Source organism: Mercurialis annua, linkage group LG1-X (assembly GCF_937616625.2).
Source record: "Mercurialis annua linkage group LG1-X, ddMerAnnu1.2, whole genome shotgun sequence".
NCBI lineage: Eukaryota > Viridiplantae > Streptophyta > Magnoliopsida > Malpighiales > Euphorbiaceae > Mercurialis > Mercurialis annua.
In genome coordinates this window covers 46,117,540-46,129,660 of record NC_065570.1, presented here as the reverse complement: position 1 = coordinate 46,129,660, position 12,121 = coordinate 46,117,540, and the positions used below count along the sequence as shown (strand labels likewise).

The 12,121-nt window shown below is 35.9% G+C and overlaps 1 protein-coding gene across 1 annotated transcript; it reads left to right on the top strand.

Annotated features, from left to right (window-relative positions):
- Positions 1-4,116: 4,116 nt before the first annotated feature.
- LOC126665418 (F-box protein SKIP16) lies at positions 4,117-7,361 on the top strand. The gene is made up of 5 exons (XM_050358227.2): positions 4,117-4,388; positions 4,744-5,475; positions 6,018-6,236; positions 6,835-6,941; positions 7,137-7,361. The coding sequence occupies exons 1-5, from the start codon at positions 4,185-4,187 to the stop codon at positions 7,213-7,215; spliced, it is 1,341 nt and encodes a 446-aa protein (XP_050214184.1). The 5' UTR covers positions 4,117-4,184; the 3' UTR covers positions 7,216-7,361.
- Positions 7,362-12,121: the final 4,760 nt, after the last annotated feature.

The window sequence follows — 12,121 nt, the reverse complement described above, 5'->3', positions numbered from 1 at the left end:
CTTTTTGTGTTTTTCATGATTTTGCAAGAATGGGGAACTTTTATTGATGTAAATGAACTTGCTTACAAAATAAAGAAAATTATAACTTCCATCGGATAGGACATAAAGTCCCTAGTGACAATGTGTTGTGAATTCGACTTCATTCCTCCTTCTTTTCTTTCTTTTGCTCTTGGAGGTCGACAACTGACTCTCGTAGCATGTTTGGCGATATTTTGGTCCTCTTAGTGTCACCACTCCCTGTTCCGTTGGTATTTTCATAGCGAGTTCCTTGATGCCTGTGACTGCGGCTGAGTCGTGGAGGAATGGACTTCCTAGTATTACGTTGTATGCCAGCTCCATGGCCACTATGTTAAACAGGGACATGGATGGCCCTCCGATACCCGACAATGGGACTAGGACTCGGCGTAACTTGGCAGCGGTTCAGCCGAGGCACTTATAGGCCGCATTTGTCATAAGATTTACTGTGTTTCCTTCGTCTATAAGAATCCTCTCCATGTTCCATTTCTCGATGATAGTTGTTACTACTAGTGCGTCGCTGTGGGGTGCTTTTACATGCTTGTAATCTTAGACATCAAAGATAACCAGAGGCATGTGTGCTTCCCTGATGTTCATTACTTCTTTCCTTTGTTTCTTTCTGATGGTTGAACTACTAGGGCCCCTCCATTGATGATGTGAATCGTCCCCAGAATCTTAGATGCTCTTTCCTTATCCTTTTCCTTTACTTTATCATCTCAATGTCTTTTTTCTCCCTGGTCATTACTTTGGTTTTTTGGCAATAAACTTTCTGAGTTCCCCCGTGTTCGTCGTGGAATTTGTAAAACTTTCTAGTGTCTCTGATTTCAACTTTGATCTTGGGCGGCCATTAGACATTCTTTACGTTTTCTTTTATCCACATCACGACATTCATCCTACTTATGATGAGCGATGTGTAATTTCGCTCGACGTCTCGGGGTCATTTCTTGATTCGTATTTGTTTTAAGGAGCGAAGCGACTGTTTTCTTCCAGACCGCTGTGTCTTTCGTCTGTCCTGGATTTTGGCCTATCCCTCGATCTTTCTTTCGATTCATTGCTCTTTGCTTCCTTTCCTCTGATAGCTCTTCGACCTTTATCCAGCTCAAAATATTTCTGCATTATTCCTATCAAGTTCGTGAAGGTCGTTGTTTTATTTACTAGTAGCTTATCCACTAGCTTTCTGAATGGCGTCCCCTCTCTTAGAGCTTCGGTGACCATGACGAACGTTTAAATTATCGATTTTCATGGCTTGTTTGTTGAATCTTTTGATATAGCTCCTCGGTGTCTCTCCTTCTTCCTAAATGCACCATCTCAGGATGCTGGTGGTTGTTTTGGATGGAATATTGATGAGGTACCTGTTTAGGAACTCGGTTGATAAGGTTGTGAAGTTCTTGATTGACCTCGGTTTGAGCTTGTTGTACCATCTTTGGGCGGTTTTCTTCAGGGTGGTGGGAAAGACCCGACACAAGATTGCGTCTTAAACATTTAGTAGGCCCATTGTTACTGAGAATCTAGACGTGTGGTGTCTCGGATCCCCTTCTCCATTGAACGTCGGCAAGATGGGCAACTTCATGTCATGGGGAATCGTTTCCTCCATGATTTTGGCCGACAAAGGAGAACCTTTCAATCTCAGATAATCGATGTCTAGCTCTTTGGCTTTCAGCCTTTTTTGCGCTTCGGCTATCTTTTCCTCCAGGTCTTCTTCTGCCACATATGTGGTTTGCTTTTTTGTGGGGATTCAGACGATTCTCCCTCATCCTCCTGATTTTTCTTCTTATATTGTGCCTTCCCAGTTTTCTTTTCTTGGCTTTTGCTTTTTGCGGGAGCGTCTTCCTTCTCCTTTTCTCTTCGCTCCTCTCTTCTTGAGTTAAGTCCGCTTCTGGCTTCGTCTTGGTTTTTGCTGTTGGCGTTCCCTTGATTTTCCTCTTCTCTATCGGCATTCCTCCTTTTTTTCATTTTCAAGTGTCTCGCGTCCATCATTATTCCTTTCTGTTTCATCGTTTCCTATGGTGACTTCTTGATTATTAGGGTTTCTCCCTTCGGTTTTCATTCTTTGTCGGCATCAGCTAGGGGGCATGGCGAACTGGTCTCTTACAGATCTTATGGTTTCTTCATGGGCTTTGTTTGATTTTCGGAATTCATCAGCCATTCTATCCAGGTTGGCCTGGAAGGTTTCTAGCATCCTCTTTAGAACTTCATGATAGACCTCTAAGGATATCACGTTTAGGGTTTGTTCATTTTTTCCTCCCAAATCTGGAAAGATGATGGGATTGCTTCCTCTGACGTGTTGTCTTTGGTACTGGGGCGTGGAGTATGAAGTCCACCTAGTGTTGTTTTCTCTGGTGACGCTGGGACCATCATTTTCTGTAACATTAGATGTTTTTGTAGTGTTTGAGCCATCGTTTCCGGTGATGTTTATCCCTTGCGGGGGTGTCTGGTGTTGGCTTTTTGGATCTATCGGGTTTTTTTTAGGTTTGATCCGTCAGAAGTCATTCCTTCAATGAAAAATTTGTTTATGAGTTCAGAAAAACTCCTCCTTTTTCGAAGTTGTCAAGCTTTTTCCACAGACGGCGCCAATTGATGGAGTCTGCCTTCTGATCTAGTGAATAAACAATGCAAAACAGGATAGAAGCTAACCGAACAGTGGTTGTCTGATTAACTCTTCGATGCTAAAGTTAGTTTAGGCTTAAGCGGCGTTTTGTGTATACCTCAAACTATTTATATAGTAGTTAATAGAATACCTAGTAGACTTCAAATAGGAAAGTGATTCCTATTTAGTAGTATTGTGCTTGAATAGGAAAATGATTCCTTATTCAAAAGGGAGTCTTATTCAGGAATATCTTCCTAAATAAGCTTATCTTTGGAGTTTGTATCCGAATAGGAAAGAGATCTCGTATATTCGGTCTTCTAGAGATGATTATTCTTATATTTAGGCTTCTGCGAATTGCTTCGATGACGCGCTTTCTCCGGGTCATCATAGAATCGACCCTTCTGGGATTCAGACGAATCTCCCTTTAATCTTCAAGTTTGGTGAATCTCATGGACACAGGTGCTGATGTTATCAGGTTTTTGCCTTTTGGGCGAGTATTAGGATTCTCCCATGGAGTAGATTCTATACGACTCGATTTTCTTATAGTTATACTAGAATTTGGTTTCCATCAATTCTCATGAGTTGCCGATTCAGATAAAACACTTATTTAATTATTAAAAATTATTATTAATAGACAATTCACAATAGTTTTTTAAGTTGAACAAAATACTTATACCAAATAAATATTTTTATAAATTTTAAATTTAAATAGAACACTTATTTCATTTTTATGAGTTGTCAATTTAAATAAAACACTTATTTAATTGTTAAAAGTTGTTATTAATAGATAATTTTCAATAGTTTTCTAACTTGAATTAAATATTTATATCAAATAAATATTTTTATAATTTTTAAATTTAAATAAAACACTTATTTTAATTTTTACAAATTATTATTAATAGATAATTCATATAAATTTTTCAAATTGAATAAAATATTTATTTATTATTTTATAAATTATAAAATATTAAATTTTAGCCATTTTTGTATAAATTTATTTAATAATATAATTATTAATTAGATTTCGTACAAATGTACGGATTTACAACTAGTTATTAATAAAATTTAATTTATTTCAATAACAAATGAGAAAGATGTTAGAGAAAATTACTCTAAAACCCTTCACATTTGTCATAATTTGCAATTTAGTATCCCTTATTTAAAAATTAAACGATTTGATATCTCAATTTTGATTTTGTAAACTATAAGTCTCTTTTGTTAGTTCCGTTAATAATTTAAAATTTAATTTTAAATGATTTGGTGCCTCAGTTTCAATTATATAAACGATTTGGTATCTCATTTTCAAACGATTTGGTACCTCACATTTTTTTTCCGTTAACTATTTAGTACTTATATTTAACAGAAGGGTTTTATAGTTTTCAAAATAAAAAAAGAGATACCAAATCATTTGATTTGAAAGAAAAGATATCAAACTCTGAATTATAACCAATGTGACGGGTAATAGAATAATTTGCTTAAGATGTTATATCAATTTTCTCAATAGAGAAAAAAGGTAATCCTAGAAAAAGAGCATCGTTACAACGACAGGAAGTGAAAGAATCGACATTTTAGTTTTATAAAAATGGATTTAGAAGCAGTGGGTGATCTTGCTCTTAACGAAGTTCTATTACTTTTGGGACCCAAAGAGACAGCCTCAGTCGCATGTGTCAGCAAGCGCCTCAAAGCTTCAACTGCCGAGGAATCTCTCTGGTCCAAATTTTGTTCTGAAGATCTTCATCTTTCTTCTCCGCTTGATCCTCATGGAAATCCTCTTCCTTCATTCAAGGTTCTATTTTTGTGTTAATTTTTATCAGATAGTGTTTAATGAACTCTATTGTTATTAGGTTTGTTCAGTTTTTAGCTTAGCTTTTCAATGATATCTTTAATTTTGCGGGATTCTTTTTATTTGGTGCAATTGTTCGTGGAAAATTGTAAAGTTGTGTTCTTTTTAGATAATACCCACCTCTGAAAATGTGTACCATTGACACTTCATTTGTACTGAAAATGAAGGTTCTTATGCTGATTATCTAAGCTTTAATTCTAGCTTAGGCTTTTTAGATTTTACTTGATATCGGGAGTTTCGAATTAAAAGCAGGGTTTCGCTAACTCTCTCTTTTGTGGGTGTGTGGGCGCTTATGTAGCTTGCATATGCATCATGGCGCGAAGCTTTTCGTATGTATCCGTGGCCTCTTGTAAAACGAGTTAAAAGATGTTGGGACAGAATTGAGAGCTGGTTGGTTACGAACTTTCCTGAAGCTGCTGCTACTCTACAGCAGGGTGCATCAGAAGATCAAATTCGGCAGTTTGAGCAAGTTTTGAAAGTGAAGTTGCCTCTTCCCACAAGACTACTCTACCGCTTCCACAATGGTCAGGTTTTTCAAGAAAAAGATGAGCTAACAAGTTTTTGCGGTAATACGTTGGGCCTTATTGGTGGCTACTCTTTTTATCATCATGTGGTGAATGTATGCTTGTTACCGTTGGATCAAGTGCTCTTGGAAACTAAACAGATCATACGCCATCTAGGGATCACTGCTGGTTATGGCAAGACTAAATATATTGCTGTCGCTGCATCATCTGCGTATAGTGAAAAGCTGTTTTTCCTCAATTGTACAAGTGGTCAGTTGTATGTTGGTACCAGGAACCTTCCAACAGATGGAGAGATGATGCAATGTGTGCCAAATGCATTGATAAGGTCGGTGCATGATTCTAGAAATGAAGAGCAGCAGGATGCAATGCTGCTATGGTTAGAAGAACATGGTCGTCGCTTACAAGACGGTATTATCAAAATGCGGGGAGAAGGGGATATGAGAACAATCTGTCAATTTCCAGAAACGTCTCCTCTATGTTCCACTGCTGTCACCTATGGTGTAAAGGTAAGGGATTGCATAATGCTTTTATTCTGCCTTCTGAAGTTTTTTTTTCTCCGTTGGCTCTTGAATAAGTAATAAAAAAATTCTTGCGGGCGTTATTTAATTTGGTATATATGTGATGACTATATATCGTACATGTTTTGTGGCCACACTTGGAAGTTTGGAAAACTGATTAACTTTGCGGGTTCCTACTAGCCATGTCTTTCTTTTTCCTATATAATTGTGTATAGGAAGCTGCTTCAGTTGATAACTTCTTTGGTAATCATTTCATGATATGTGCAGATAAAAAACTTTCATCATGAAATATGCTCATTTTAATTCATTTATGTATGTCTTATAAAGCCACTTGAAGCAGCTCTGGTTGTGTAGTTTTCGTATATACAGAAGTTGCTTCTTTAGTGGTGATTCCCCTGGCTTCATGATTGGAAAATCCTAAGAGGAGGGAGGGGGGGTAGATAATGCATTTTAATCCTGCTTTTGTTTCTTTGAGATGTAATTTCTTTGCAGGTATCCGTGTTGAAATATGCTAATAATTTCTTTATCAGGTTCGTGCTTCTGCTGTTTTTGTGCCTGAGGCCTCAGACCTGGGAGGTGGTCCCGAGAAATACTATTTTGCATATTCAATTCGCATTTCCCTCCAACCAGATGGATGCATTATAAATGGAATGTATTTCAGCTCTTGCCAACTGCAGAAAAGGCATTGGATTATCCGTGCTAATGACATTGTTGAATCTGATGTGGCGGGAGAGGGTGTAATAGGCAAGGTGCGACTTGCTACTCTATGTCAATTCTTTTGAAGGACTCCAATAGGATTTTTTTTCATGAGCATCTTAGGTCCTCCAAGTCGTGTTGCAAAAAAATAAAATTTAAAAGAAGCGTTACTTTCGAAATATCAATAGCAGATACTGCAACCAACTGCATCATCAAGTCTGCCAATTTATTTTATCTAATTTTATAGTAATTTATAGTATCTAATTTACTCCTTATGGGTTTGGTGTGGTGGCTTATTGACCTATAGAAAATAATATGTTTTTAGTTATTGCAAGTCTTGCTTGATCGTTTGGTTTTCCTAGGACAACTCAATTTCTGAAATGCGAGAGGCAAATCCTTGATCAAAAGGTCAATTGTGTGTTTAATTTCGTGTTTTCCTAGGTCATTTACAGATTGAATTTCTATTCAAGTGATCACCATCAATAGGTATGAGAAACTGCCAAACTCACATAGCAGATGTAATTTCTTCATACCATAGCTGGAGCTGTCTTGTTCGCTTCTTTGTTTTTTCTTGATATATAAGGTGGTAATTCTATGATTGAGGACTTCGGCAACCATAACGAAATTTCATTGTTTCTTGTATGTTCGCAGTATCCACTGTTGCGTCCAGGTGAGGAAGAATTTGTATACGAGAGCTGCACACCTCTACCAAGTGCTCCAGGTTCAGTTGAAGGTTCTTTCACATTTTTCCCTGACAGGTACTCTGAAAGTAGACCTTAAATATCATTTATATATTTTAAGTAATATGATTAATACTTATTAGGTTTCTTAATTAATTCTTTTAATATTTAAATATATAATAATAACGAGACGGAAAGCTAGTTGATTTAGAAATCCTCATTGCTGTTTTTTTACGTTCTTTGTCTTTTCGTTTCCTTGATTGATTCTTGTAGCTTGGCACATTCAAATGGAGCTCCATTTGAAGTTGAAGTAGCTCGGTTTCCTCTCCAACTTCCAGACTACATTTTCTGATCAGTCATCTCTTAGAATAAATATCCTAGTTACTGCCACTGTAATTATTTACATCCTCTAGTTCTGTTCAAATGTGATAAAGCTGTGAAGAATTTGAAGGTTTTCTGCGTTTATATCAATAAGAACAGCTTCGGCTTTGTCGTGCATCCTTGAGATCCTATTGGCTGATTGTATTCCGATCTATCGGCCTTTAACATATAATTCAGTAATATGTGGTACTCGGTTTGGTTTTGAGAGTAAAAAAAGTTCAGTTTTGGTATAAATTAAATTGAAACTGACTGACTGATTTGGTTCGGTTTGAATATTTAAGTCTTATAAAGTCTACATTTGAGTTTGATTTGGTTTGGTTAGAATCGAATTTACAATCTTCAGTTTTCTTCCATTTCTTCTCGAATGCTTTATATTAGCTTCAAGATACGAAAACTTCACGATTACCTCCATTTCTCTTAGTAGCTGACGGTTAATCCGATTGTTTAACTGTATGAATAGATGATGTTCTAAAAAATAATACACTTTTACAATTTGACCATGCGAAGTTCTCATATTGTAAAACATCAAAATACTCGATTCTATAGTCTAGCAAAATTAATCGAATTTTGATTAGTTAATTTTTTATTTTTATTTTTAATTATATTTTTTTTAAGTTAAAATTTTAATTTAAACATTTTATACATATAACTGAGACTGGTTGATTTTATTTTATAAGAGCACCTTCAAAGTACTTTTTAAAATTGTCAAACTCTTTAGTTTAGAGAGTTTGACAATAAATATGAATATTTTATATTGTTTTATAAGTTGCATCCACTTCAACTAGCAGTTTCAGATGCTTCAGCCGCTTTAGCAATTCCAACCGCTCCAGCAACTCCAAATGTTTCAACATCTCCAACAACTCTAATAGGTCAGGAGATGTGGTAGGTCTAGATGCTCCGAAAGTTCCAGATGCTCAGCAGCTTTAGGCACTCTCCACTGTATTGCGGTCTTAATGTCTCCGCGGTTCCAATAATTCTAGAAACTCCAACAATAGTAAAAAAAAGGTGGCTGACATGCCTACTTTTCTTAAATTTATAGAATTAAGTAGTACGATACAAATATTTAAAACACAATATAAGTAGAATAAAATAAACAAATTTAAATGAGCAATAGATTGGACAAGTTCTAGAGAATCTGAATTTTTTTCTTGTTTTTTGCAAATCTATATTTTTCAAATTCTTTCAGGTTGTACTCTTTAGTTATGGATTCGCCCCATTTTTTTAAGGCTGTGGTTTTGGCCTTCCTTTTTACTTTCTATATTTTAACAATCTCCTCCTTTGTAGTAATAGGTCTTACTGCATTCATCTTTTCTTTTTGGCTTAATTGCTCTAAAAATCACCAATTTTCGTGTGTTTTTGGTATTTGACACGAACTTTTAATTTTGGCATATCAATACACGAAATATCAATTTTTGCATATATAACACGGGCACCGTTTTTGACCTAAAACGGCAACGTTTTTTACCTAAAACGGCAACGTTTTTGACCTAAAACGGCAATGTTTTATGTCTAAAACGGCACCGTTTTTCACCTAAAACGGAAACATGGTCATAAATGCAAAAAATTGATAGTTCGTGTATTTATATGCCAAAATTAAAAGTTCGTATCAAATACCAAAAATACGCGAAAGTTGGTGATTTTTTAATTGTACATTTAAGCCTTTCTTTTTCCTTTTGAACTTGGAATTTCACATTTTCACTTTTATTCTTTTGTATTTTGCTTTAAACCTTTGGAATGCATTTCTTCTCAATTTTGAGATTCTAGTCCTTTTATTCAGAAGCAGCTTCTATTTCTCTGATTGTATTCACGGATACCGCATGTGGGAGCAGATCATCAATCAACATAGCCTCTTTCTTAAAAGAGATCTTCAAGACTAATTTGTTGATTCTGTCATGTACGATATTTTTGAAACTCCAACACAAATTAGTAGCATGATTGAACCGTGATACTTACAATATTTGTTCCCTTTAAGTTCTTCCTTTTAAGGTGCCTTGTAATTTTTTGAGAAAGAGATGAATTGTTATCACCAAAAAATCAAAGATCTCTCATGTCTTTGACACATCAAATGTATATTTAGGTTGTCGCTTGACGCATGTGGTTTTTTCCACATGTCAGATACTTTCTTCACCAATATTGGACAGGCGCAAGAACTTGAAGAGTTCAAGTCTGCCACAGCAACATCCTGGTTCATCTTCTGGAAGTATGTACCTATTAAAGTTCTTCTCCTCTGATTCTCCTCTCTCAAGAGATCTTCATACTCTGTGACTTTTGCAATAAGTTCATAAAAATCACAAAACTCCATCCCTTGGAATTTCTTCCTCAATTCTATATCCAGACCCCTTTGAGCCAACTTTACTAATTCAGTCTCTGACAAATACACTTTGCAGCGACTCCTCAACTTCTTTTTGAGAATTGGCTACATCTTTTTCTAATACATTACGAGTCCTTGCAGCCATCTTTCTTATAGTCCCGCCAGGCGTGCCAAATTGTTTCTGTGTTTTTTTAAAAACCATTTGGTGCCTTTGAGTTGTGAGCATGTGAGAGGTTATACCTGAAATTAGGATTTTGAAATTAAATCAAGCGACTGTAAAAAGTTTTCAAAGGACATAAAAAAAACCTTAAAAGTTCTTAAAAAATCTTATGAGAGAAGCTTAAAATGATAGAAAGCTTCTGCAATTGAAAAAACTAAAACTCATACTATAATTGAAATTGCGATATAAACAATGTTGAAAAAAAATACAAGTTGTAGTACAAATAATTTCTAAGAATTAGGATGTTGACATTGATATCTAAGAGTTTCTAAATTTTTGTTGATTTTTGTAATCGTTGGGTTCCTTTTGTTTTTATAGCATTTCTTCAAAAACTGTCAGATGCTCACATCTTCTCAACTATCACTTTTTTTAACTGCCCACTTCTTTTTTACTTTCACATTCTCCAGTTTCCCACTTTCACAAAAACTGTCACTTTGATAAACTGTCGTAGACACCTATTTTCCGAAAAGGTACAAAATGATAAGGGACTGAAGCGTCCAATGATGATTTCTAGAGAAACCCGTCCGGGGGACGAGCTAAAAATTTGCATGTTGGGATCCAAGTAGGCGTAATCTATGCACAACTGTAAACTTGGGGGACTAAAACGCAATTAGCCATAAATAGCCCATAAAAATCAAAAGAGATCATAGTCTAAGTCCAGAAATTGGACTAATTGCAATGTCTTACAAGTTTATGGGCTAATTTGCAAGTTTTACATACTGAAATTGACCATAACCAGACTCATAGGGTCTTAATAGCCTTTTTGACACTTTTAGACACCACAACGGACTTTTAGCACATTTTTAAATAGCTAGCAAGTCAAACTCCGAATTTAATTAAAATAGTAGTAATTTAAACCTAATCCTAATACCTCTAGGCATATCACTTAACACTTATTCAATACTAATCCAAACTCTAGAAGGACGAGACTGTAAATACACTTAAGCAAACCCTAAACCTGAGCGGACTACTATAAATTCAACCGTAAGTCAGCCTAACTAGGGGTGGCACACAAACCCTGAAAAACAGACAAGAAAATTCGATCATCCCCCCTAGAATAGCATAACCGAATTTTTCAACACACACACACACACCAAATCGCACTAATTTTCAGTCTTAAAACACTAAAACACATGTTAATTCTCCAAGAACGCATCACAAGCACCAGATTCGAAGTTGGATTCTGCATCTACTTTGCCAGCAAACTCAGAACGGTAATTCTGAGGACCTCTTATTATCCCTTTGATTTTTCATGAATATATAATAATCATCATATTTGCTAAAAAATTATTTGCCAATCATCATATTTGCTAAAATTTTAGTTTATTTGCCAATTTTAGTTTATTTGTCAATAAACTAGGGTGTATGTTAGTTTATTTGCCAATTTTAGCCATAAAATAGCTATGATAGGTTCAATAACTTAATTGTTAAATCGCCATTAAACCATTGATAAGCATGTGAATTGGCTGTAATTGATTGTTTTATACTCAAATCCAGAAACCCAATTGATTAAAACCTCTAAAATGCATGTTTTTAGGTGTTGATTTAGCTATTTTTGCCATGAAAAATACCAAAAAATAGTTGCTGTAATTTTATATTTTTTTGTTCAAATCACCTTAAAACACTTTCAGACTGTTGTTTTTGCATTCCTTGTTCAATTTTATGCGTTTTGACTATTTTTGCATGAAAAATGGAGCTGAACGAGTGATAATTGAGCTAACAACGAACCAGAAAACTGCTGAAAACAAACTGCCGACTTGCTGCCCAGAACCGCCGCCGCCACAACTAGTGGCGCCGCCGGTTGCCAACTTCCGGCACTGGCAGTCACACCGGCGCCCAGTTCATCCTCCCTGCCTTCCCAGATTTTGCTCCCATATCTTCTATACTTCTCCCAGATCTTCAACTTAGGTTTCCGGGCTCATTCAGTCTCGGAATCAGGCTCAGTTTAGACCCATAAATAGGAATTTTTATGTACTTTAATTATCTGCACTGTAACAGGCCAGACTCGATGTAAAACGGACCTCAAAGTCCACTGATATACCATAAAATATAAACCGGTTCTACGAGCCTAAGGCCCATTAAAACAGCAACTTTCAAAGCAGATTTCGGGTTCACCAAAACGTGGAACCAACCGCCGTTTGAACCAGAAGAACGAGATCGACGAGATGCACAACTTTCTCGATCTGACCGAGAGCCGATTCCGAACTGGTCTATGGTCAAAACCCGCACGAGTGCCAGGCACTCAAATTCAACAAGGTTAAAAAGTATTTCTAACCTTATATGTATAACCAACTGCACTTGGACATGTCAAGAATATTTACCGGTTTCCAAAAGCATATAAATTAA

Bases quoted from the DNA above. Each gene is read 5' to 3' on its own strand.
- LOC126665418 (XM_050358227.2), top strand. From the start codon at position 4,185: ATGGATTTAGAAGCAGTGGGTGATCTTGCTCTTAACGAAGTTCTATTA. The intron at 4,389-4,743 runs GTTCTATTTTTG...GCGCTTATGTAG, and splicing joins ATCCTCTTCCTTCATTCAAG to CTTGCATATGCATCATGGCG. The intron at 6,942-7,136 runs GTACTCTGAAAG...TGATTCTTGTAG, and splicing joins TTCACATTTTTCCCTGACAG to CTTGGCACATTCAAATGGAG.